We start from the raw sequence: 9,751 nt of genomic DNA on the forward strand, positions 1-9,751 counted from the left end.
TCTATATGTACGAATACAGATTGGTGGGGTGGGGGGGGGGATATGTTCCCAGCCAGCTTCCAGTAACCGGGAGTAACCCATCCTCACTCTCCTGGGACATACAGAGACAAGACACAGAACAAGAAGGAAAAGGAAAGAACTTGGCAAAGTCTATACTCACAGCTCCCAAAACTTTAAAAATAACCTGGCTACGGGTACTAAAGTCCTCCCTCTCAAACACTCAAGCAGAAAGTCCCCTACCTTCCAGCATGACCCCGAGACCCTGTGTTCAGCTGGTTTCCCCATGAGGGGGAAAATAAATTAAAAATGGAGTCGATATAAATATTTGCTGGCAAGCACTAGCCTGCCTTGGAAATTTTGGTAACCTGTTTTATTTCAGGGTAAGATTTCTGCTCCGTTTGCCAGATGCACTCTAAGCATAGTTTTATCCAAGTTTGGTTCTAGGACATCTGCACACAGCCTGGGCTTGCTACTAATCCTCAGGACGAAGTACCCCAGCTGTCCCCAATAGAAGTGCCTCTTCCATGCCTGAAGCATGTCTTGAGTTTCACAAGCACCCCCAAGGGCATGGCCTGCTTGTCCTAACTCACTAACCTCAGTGGAACATGAGAATTCAGGTGCCTGGCCACTAAGCCACCACATCCTCATGGCCCCAACGCTGCCCCGAAGGGAGGCGCTCAGGTGGGCTCCTGGACAGAAGAGGAACCTCAGTGCTGCCTGGGGCTACAAGACAGGGATCCAGCTCCTCACACCAGCTCAGATACCCACCACAGTCTGTTTCTCTGCTGCTCCCAGAGTGGCCCTGGCTCTAGCAGAGAAGAGGAGAACCTCAGCCCTGACCTGCTAGTGGCCACAGGGCCCTCTGAAGTTCCCTTTGTCAAAAAGCCCTTCTGCTTCCAGAAGCTGGCAGACAGCACAGGCGTAGCAGAACTACTTAATAAATGGATTAAGCAGGTCACTTAACTTCTGGGTACCTCAGTCTCCCACCTGTAAAATGGGGGTAATAAAGTAAGGAAGCTACTCTATGTGGGATGTTGTTGGAAGCTACCATACATGGGATGCTTAGGAAAGCAATTTCTCAATGAATTTTTAGCCCAACTATTCAGAGCCCTAACCCCAGCTAAAAATCCCTTCCCACCCTAACTTAAGTCTTTCCATTCCTCAACAGAAATCCAATGAGCTCACATGATATGGGGCATTGGGACACCGAAGAGAAAGACCGGCCCAGACAAGGCTGGGCCCCAAGTCACTGTGCTGTGTCAGATGGCCAAACCTGAGACCCAGCATTGCCCAGGGTACCATAGGAGTCCACAGAGGTGACCACGAACAATGAGCACCATGAGTGCTCTCAGCTCCCCACACTGAGGACACCCAATTAGTTAGAACAAGAGCCTCAGTGGCCCATAGGGTTTGGGATCATTTTAGTACCAGTGGCTCGTTGTGTCAGGCTGTTTCTTAAAGGAAACCCTCAGTCCTTTCTAATCGCACTTTAATTAGACAATCAAGAGCAAATTGGCCTCTAGCTCCATAAATGAGTCTACCTTTGGCCAGAGATCCAAAACCACAGTGTGTGATACACCCTGCCTCACCAACGGGCTCTGCCATGATTTTGTACTGAAAATTTTCTGCAGAAAATCTTAACACTGATTATGTTTTCTAAGGTGCTAGACACAGGAATGATTCATACTTTTTCTTTTAACCATATGTTTTCCAGAATATCTGAAGTAAAAATTGACTACTATTTGCATTAAGAAATGTAACCATAACTCCAAACGATGTTGAACGATGCCATCTAGTCCCTTGTTACTTGGTTAGCTCCAGGCATGTACTTACACACCCAATGCCATGGTCACAGGACCCTTGGCCGGGCAGGCCCCTCAGAGGTCATCCTGGCTCAGCAGAGGTAGGGACCCTGCCCAACAGTATCCCTAAGCTGCTGGGAGGATCAGGCCCAGATGCCTGGCTTCCTGGCTCTCAGATGCATCCATACAACTTCTTCCACAGTCCTGTCTCGCGGGGGAAAGTCATAAATCAACAAATGTAAAGAAACATAACCCTTTTAAAGAGTTCTGGCAAGAATGGCCATGCCAAAAGACCCGCTTCATGCTCTGATTGCTAATGGGAAAAGCAGGAAGACTAGCTGGAAAAAAAACAAGACATTCTTTCCTGGTCACAAAGGAAAAGAGCAGGCACATGCCATCCCAAGGAGGGGAGGACCCAGAGAGCAGGCGTGATGGGACAGGCAGATGCTGTGGGAACCCATGTCCGCACATGGCGACTCCAGCAGGCCCACCCACCTGGAGGGCACCAGAAGCAGGGGTGGCACTGCGCTAGCCAGAAGGATGTCCACCGGAGCAGCAAAGGCAGGGTCCTGTGTGGGCAAGGAACTCACTCAGGGAACAGCAGGGAGACTGTGCAACAGGGGAAGAGTGGGCAAGGCCAGAGCGGGCACAGCCTGGGAGCCCATGTAAGAGAGACGTGGACTGAATCCCAGTGCCTGTGATCCCCGTGTACCCTTCCACACACACCCAGGCCAGCAAGAAGGGCATGACAGGGACACCACCCATGCCCCTTGTGTGTCTGTGGACTGAATAAAGAGATGCAGCACTCCAGGTGAAGTCTAGGAGGGGCTGCATCATTTCCATCTCCCTCTCTTCCCTGCCCCCGGCAACTCTGAAGAGAGATGCTAGAGAGAGAGCTGGCACACAGGGACAGAGCTAAAGTGTGAGCCAACATGGTGTCCCAACCTTACCATCTCCACTCATCCTCAGACACGCCATGATACGTTACTTCAAACCCCACGCTTGCTCGAAAACTCATTTTTATTGTGAGGAGTCAGGGCTGCAGTGATCCTTAGAGGGTGGCAATGACAGTGAAGGCCCCAGGGGCTTCCTGAGTGATGGTCCTGTTCTGTTTTGATCTGGGTGCTGGTGTTCACTTTGTGAGCACCTACTGCATGCCTACACTATATGCATCGATAAAAAGTCATTGCCTTCCTAACCTTGAGGGGCAGACTGCCTAGTCCACTTAAAAAAAATAAATAAATAAACACGTGAACAATTTTTCAAGGTCTGGGCATCCCCATAGCCTAGGGTGTACACCTGTAGGGGTAGACAGGCAGAACTGGAATCCTGGATGTCATTTACAAAAATTACCCAGAGGATCAGAAATTAACTTCCATGTCCAGTGGAAGCCTAGACTCCAAAGCATGGCAGAAAATCTCCAAAAGCATTGCCAGTTCCTAGGAAAGCACACTCAGAGCAGAGTAGCTGATGAGCTCCTACCACCTTCTACTTTAGTACTTGCCTTGGGTTTAATGCAATGTCTGATATTGGAGGGGCTGGGGGTAGATGGGTTCTCTGGGATGCACTGACAGACCCCTGTCCTGGAATTCTGGAGATGCTGCTCTATGAGAGGATTGGCCCATGTTATTTCCTTTTATATGAAAAATGCTCCCCATTTCCATTTAGGCTAGAATTTGGCCCCTTTTGTCACACATCTATCACTAATAAAGTCAGATAAGAGGTGCTTAAAAGGTCACTAAGACAGGAGACTCAAATGGGAAGGGGCAGATGGGATGACCTCCTGGTGCTCCTTATCTGGACAGCTCATTTCACCTGCATGGCCAGTAAAGTGAGGTCAGGCAGGACAGGCTCCCTGGGGCCCTAGCAAGGGCAGAGCCATTCCCAGGAGAAATCGCAACTGTTTCCAGGCACCCAGGCTGGGGGTGGGCTCTGCCTTTCTGGGTTTAAATATTGCAGCAGGTATGTCCACCAAAGTCAGAAAAACTAAAGACAGCCATCGTGGAGGCGCAAGCCTATCATACCAGACACTCAGGAAGCTCAGGCAGGAGGATCACAAATTAGAGGTCAGCCTCAACAACTTAGCAAGACCCTCAGCAACTCAGGGAGACCCTCTCTTACAAAATAAAAAGGGCTGGAATGTATCTGTGTGGTAAAGCATCCCTGGGTTCAATCCCTAGTACTAATTAATTAATTTTTTTAAATTGGGGCTGGGGATGTAGCTGGCTAATAGAATGTTGTGCCTAAGCATGCATGAGGACCTGTGTTTGATCCCCAGCACCACGAAAAAGTATAAACTAAAGACATAACCAGTCTCTTCTCTCTCCTTACGGGTGGAGAGGAGGCCATCCATCCATTTGTGGGAGAAAGGAAACCCTGAAACCTCTGTATTCCTGCCTTCCTGACCCTCCAGTGCCTAACAGAGGTGGCAGAGCCTTCTCCCTGCTGGGGAGTGTGTGGCTCTGTCCTGGGGTGGCTTCTGCACTGAAAAATCCTCAGGCCTGCCCACAACAGGGAGGAAGGGCACAGGGGCTGCGGGTCCAGAGGACACATTAGTCTGGAGTCCTGACTGTAGGGGAAGGAGACCTGGGAAGGGCAGGGAGCATACAGATGCCCCCAGTGCACTTGGAGGCATCTGGAGAGGCAAAGACAAGGCACCCAACTTGACACGCATGACCACCTATTTCCACCAAGCGAGTCACCGGAGTGGAAGGAAAAGTCCCGAGGAGGGTAAAAGTGTCTCTACTCACACATGTGTGGTCTTGAGCATGTCACTTAACCTCTCTGGACTCAGTTATAAACAAAGATCAATGGAGCCTGTGTCATACCTGTGTGAAGGTTAAATGACAATAATACCCCCTAAGCTTTAACCCAATGCCTGGCACATCATAGGCACTCAACAGATAGTAGCAATTATTAGACCCACAGTGCCCATGGCCACCTGCCCCAAGAGCAGGGAATGTGGAGGATGCTTCATTGAAAGAGCAGAGTGGTCCAGCTTCTGCTGTGCCGCTGGCAGTCCCCTGCAGGGACTGTCCTAGCTACACAGAGCTACTTTGCCCAAGGTCTCCATCTCCCCAGGGTGGCCCACATCCAATGGCTGAGCATGGGGAGTGTGAAGGCCAGGTCATCTCAGCCCAACTCAGGATGGGAAGGAAGGGTTCTTCCAACCCCCAGCTCCTTCTCTGCAGCTTCCTTCCCCTCCCATCCACAGGTGGGAACCCCAATAGTACCTGTTAATAAGCCCCCTGCACACTAAACTCTAAAAATCAGTTTCCCCAGAAATCCAGCCCAGCAGGTGGTTATTTGTGTCCTTTTTCCTTAGTAAATGAGGAGAGGACCCAAAACCAGAGGAGCAGGACAGGGCATAACAAAACACATGCCCACCGGGCATCCCTCTGCAGCAAGAACAGCTGTGCAAACAGAAGCCACCTGCACCTGCAGGTAGCACCTCCCAAGAGCCAGCTGAATAGGAACCCAACATCTTCCAAGCAGCATTAACAGTGGTCAGGCAGAGAGAAAGATGTACATTTTCACTTCAAGGTGAAAATCCCATTTCTCTCTTGCTCATTTGCTTTGCTCATTTCCTGCCTGTTCTACTGCACTGTCTGTCCAGGGAGGAAGAGGTTTCTGTCAGTATTATTCCTTCGGTATCCCCAACGCCTAGAATACAGCTGGCTCAGGATACAGGCTCAGAGTATAGATACTGAATGAATGAATAGTGTTGGTTACTAATCACTGCCCTGACCCAGAGCGCAAACTTGCATCCCTGAATAAATAAAACTGGTTTTTTGTTGTTAGCTTGAAATTAAAAACTAAACAAATTAAAATAAAAATTAAGAGACCCATGGAACCAGGCACAGTGGTACACGCACATAATTCTAGCTAATCCCCACTACTCAGAAGGCAGAGGCAGGGGCTGGGGATGTGGCTCAAGTGGTAGCGTGCTTGCCTGGCATGCGCATGGCCCAGGGTTCGATCCTCAGCACCACATACAGACAAAGATGTTGTGTCCGCCAAATACTAAAAAATAAATATTAAAATTCTCTCTCTCTCTCATTCTTTAAAAAAAAAAAAAAGAAGGCAGAGGCAGGAGGATCCCAAGTTTGAGGCCAGAGTAAGAGCCTTGTCTCAGGATGAAACTTTAAAAGCTCAGAGGCAGAAAGCTCCTGGGCTCGATCCCCAGTATCATGGGGAAAAGAAAAAAAAATATTTTTAATGAAAAGTTTTTTAAAAATAAAAGACCCATGACATCTCCAACTAAATATTATCCCCAAGGTCAGACTCTGCAAGGAAAGGACAGTTCACAGTAGAACGTGCTACCTTCTTTAAAAAATAAATCAACAAACAGTAACCTTGACCTCCAACTGCTGAGTGCAGGGGGAAAGCTAGCTCCCAGAAGTTCTCATGAGGGGCAAAAACACTACCATAGGTTGCAGAGCTATCCACTGGCCCACCACTTAGCACCCTCTCCAAGGACCTCAGGGGAGACAGCAAGCATAGGTTAGGAGCAGTAAGCCAGCCATCTTCCCCCCACCCAGGGCCTTCCCTGCCCCTTCCCTCCACAGAGCTGCAGGACTGAGGCTATGGGAGAATCAGAGCCCAATTATCCAGAGTTCAAAAGTGGAAAATAACAGGTCTCGGACAGAATAGGCTGACTTTCTAGATAGTTCTGTGAAATAAGCAAATCATCACTCAACAGAGGAAAAAAAAGTTGAATCCAGTAGTCACCCAGATTTTGTGGCTTAAAAAAATAATAAAACAAAATCTGCACATTTATGTAAAACCAGCAAGGAGCATCTCCCATCCTACTTCAAGACACAGCTGTGGGTGCCACCTGGCTGCTGGCTGGTACTGGGTGTGGGCTCAGTTAAGAGGCAGGGCTCAAATCTCCCTTCACATCAGGATCACCTGGCTGGTGGAGTCCACGCTCCTATCCCAGAATTTTTGATTTAGTAGGTCTGGGGTAGAGCTCAGAGCTTCCATTTCTAACCAGGGTGTGGCTGGTCCAGGGAATACACTTCAAGAATCACTGCCTTAGCCAGGTGCAATAGCACAAATCTATAAACCTGGCTACTCAGGAGGCTGAGGCAGGAGGATCTTAAGTTTGAAGCCAGCCTCAGCAACGTAGTGAGACCCTGTCTCAAAATAAAAATATAAAAAGAGCTGGAGGTGTAGCTCAGGGGCAAAGTGCCCCTGGGTCCAATCCCCAGAACTGCAAGAAAAGAAGAAAAGAGACACACTGTCCTTAGAACAGCCTTCAATAGCAGTGATTCACCTGCTTCAGTTACACACGGGAACCACAAGACACACCCACACACACGGGCGGTTGAGAGCTACAGACCAACTGCTCAGAAGTGTCTGTCCCTGAGAAGCTACTCCGATCTTACAAGCCTGTCACTGTAAGAGTCTCTAAGGTCACACCCCAAAACCCTTGAAATCCAAAGTCACAGCATTTCCGTTCTTTTTTTAAGATAGTCCCACCCTGCTTTACCCTTCACACATGAGTAACTCCCAGCTGCAAGATCTACTTCTGCCCAAGGATGCTTTCAAGTTTCTGAACTAGACAAGCAGTTTAAAGAGGAAGTAAAAAAAAATTAATAACACAGGCGTCTCAAGACAGCTACAGCATCCCTGGTAGAGACCCATCACCCCACCATGGGCAGCTCCAGCAGGTTCTCACTCACCAAAGTAATCAGCCTTTGGGTGAGCATCCATCTCTCGCTCCAGACGCTGGGTGAGGGCTTCTAATTTCAATTCTGCAGCAGAGGGTCCAAGTTCAGGGCCTGGGATAAGAGTTTGGCAGGGCAGCCTCACCCTGGATGAGTTGGGGCTCTCTGGGAGCACAGGTCCTACGCTACTGTCAGGGGACCAGCTGGGAGGACCCTCTTTACAAGATAACTCAGGCGGAGTGGACATCACTGGATGGACAAGATTGGTGGTACTGAGCTTGGGCCCAGTGCCAAGGTCTGCACATCCCGACTTCGGTCCCAACCCAGGGACCTTACCTAGCTGTGAACTGTCCTTGCCAGCTGCTGATAATGGGGCAGAATTTGAAAGATAAGATTTGGGTCCATCCTGAAACCAGGGTTGAGGGTCCACAGTGGGTTTGGACAAAACGCCTGGTATCTCACAACCCATCCCTAAGTTTGTCCTTGAAAGAGTTCCTTGAGTGGGACAATTGGAGGCCAGGGGTGCTGAAATAGAAGGGTTCCTGGGCTGAACTGGAGCCCCATTCTCCAAGCCTGGGGAAGGAAGGCCAGGGCTCACCCTCTGGGAGGAGGCAGTAGACCAAAGTCCTGCTGGCTTCTCACTACTACAGCCACCGACACCACCATCCTGGCCACCAAGGCCACTCTCAAAAGACTTGCTGGAGCTCAGGGAGAGCTGTGGCTGGTACAGGTGATGGTCCCCACAGGTTTTGGGCAATGAGGAGTCACTCCCTGAGGAATCAGGCCACATACTCCCTACACCCAGGCCGATGCTGGAGGACACTCCTGGTTTGTCCTCCCACGGTGGGCTTGTCACAGAGAGGTTATCGTAATAGTCTCCATGAGTGAGGCAGGAAGGATCTTCGCAGGGACGGTGGAAAGCAGACCTCTCAGAACTCAATGGGCCCTCCCTGGAACCACAGTCCTGGCTACCAGGCCTTATGCCATGGATATGTGGCCTGGCCCTCTGCTCCTGGGGTGGGTATATAGGCTGCCCAGTGGAAGTGGTGGTGGTTACCCCAGGCGCCACTGTGGAGGCAGCAAGAGGGGGCTTGGCAGCACCATCCACAGTCAGCTTGCTGCCCACACCAGCTTCCCTGGGGGCCTGTGGGCCCAGCCTGCCCCCACCATTGACAGGGCCTCTGCTCCCCCTGGGAAGGGTCTCTTCCTGAAGGAGCTGCTGCTGCTGCTGCAGGTGGATTTTGGCCATCTTGGTAGCAAACACCCTGCGTGTCTCCTCAAACTCAGGGTTGTTGCCTGCACCTTTGTCCACGCGGAAAAGCCCATCCTTGGAGGCTTCATACATGTTCAGGTCCTCGATGAATTTACTGGCCTCCAGGCCCAGATCGTCATACTTATCCATGTTGCTGACCAGTGTCCAGGCGTAGCCTAAATGCCAAATGTGAGTGTGGTGGCGACGGGAGTGCGGAGAGAGTGCTGGTAAAGGGCCGGAGCTCAAGTCCAGCCCAGGACAGGTAAAGACTTCCACCTGTGCGATGTGAGGGTCATGACTCTAGGGCTTCAAGTCCAGTCAAAGTTGAGGCCTCCGGACCAGCTGGACCAAGTTTCCTTCCAACTTCTTTTCCCCTAGAGAGCGTCCACGTGGGGGCGGTTGGAACTCAGCTGTCCCTGGCCTGCTCTGCGGAGTCCTTTTCTCTTTTTTCAAATCAAAGAAGAAAATGAAATAGGCAAGAAGAAAAAAAAGAGAGTGAGAAAGAAAAGGCACATCCCATCCACCTTAAGCAACCGAACTTGGGAATGCACCGGGCAGCCGCGGGGCTAGGGCCGGGTCGGCCAGCACCATGCGGAGGCTGCCAGCCGGATCCCGCCGAGCAAAGCGTGGCGGCCGTAGGCGCAGGCGCGCGCTCGGTCCTCCGGGGCTTCCTGGGGCCAGAGCTGGGGTCCTACGACGCGGGGCGGGAGCGCGGGCGGTCTCCCCGCGGCTGGAGTCTCGGCAGCTGGGTCCCGGAGCGGCCGGGTGTGCGATGGCGGCGGCTGGGTGCTCGGCCCAGGCGGCGGGACGCGGAAGTGAGTGCGCCGGACAGGGAGCCGTGCCCGCCGCTCGCTAGCCCGCCGGGTGCGTCCCGGGCGGCCGGGAGGCGGAGGCGGTGGCGGTGGCTGCCGAGGGGCGGGGACGGCGCGGGCGGGCCCCCGGGGCAGGCCTGTGTCGGCAGCCTGGCCGAGCCTCCGCCCCCGGACGGGCCAGGGAACCCCGAGGTGCGCCCCGCGCTCTCGCCC

The 9,751-nt window shown here is 51.7% G+C and overlaps 2 protein-coding genes across 3 annotated transcripts in view; one reads left to right on the top strand and one right to left on the bottom strand.

Moving 5' to 3' along the window:
• Window positions 1-9,745, bottom strand: part of Limd1 (LIM domain containing 1) — a 57,501-nt gene extending 47,756 nt beyond the window's left edge. For both annotated transcript variants that reach the window (XM_015489383.2, XM_015489382.2), the window contains exon 1: window positions 7,490-9,745. In XM_015489383.2, the coding sequence (XP_015344869.1) occupies window positions 7,490-8,876 (1,387 nt within the window). In that variant the 5' untranslated portion in view covers window positions 8,877-9,745. The remainder of the gene's footprint in view (window positions 1-7,489) is intronic.
• Window positions 9,272-9,751, top strand: part of LOC125613810 (basic salivary proline-rich protein 3-like) — a 2,256-nt gene continuing 1,776 nt past the window's right edge. Inside the window, exon 1 of the mRNA XM_048795373.1 lies at window positions 9,272-9,742. Within this exon, the coding sequence (XP_048651330.1) occupies window positions 9,272-9,742 (471 nt within the window). The remainder of the gene's footprint in view (window positions 9,743-9,751) is intronic.

This window comes from Marmota marmota, unplaced genomic scaffold (assembly GCF_001458135.2).
Source record: "Marmota marmota marmota unplaced genomic scaffold, marMar, whole genome shotgun sequence".
NCBI classification, from domain to species: Eukaryota; Metazoa; Chordata; class Mammalia; order Rodentia; family Sciuridae; genus Marmota; species Marmota marmota.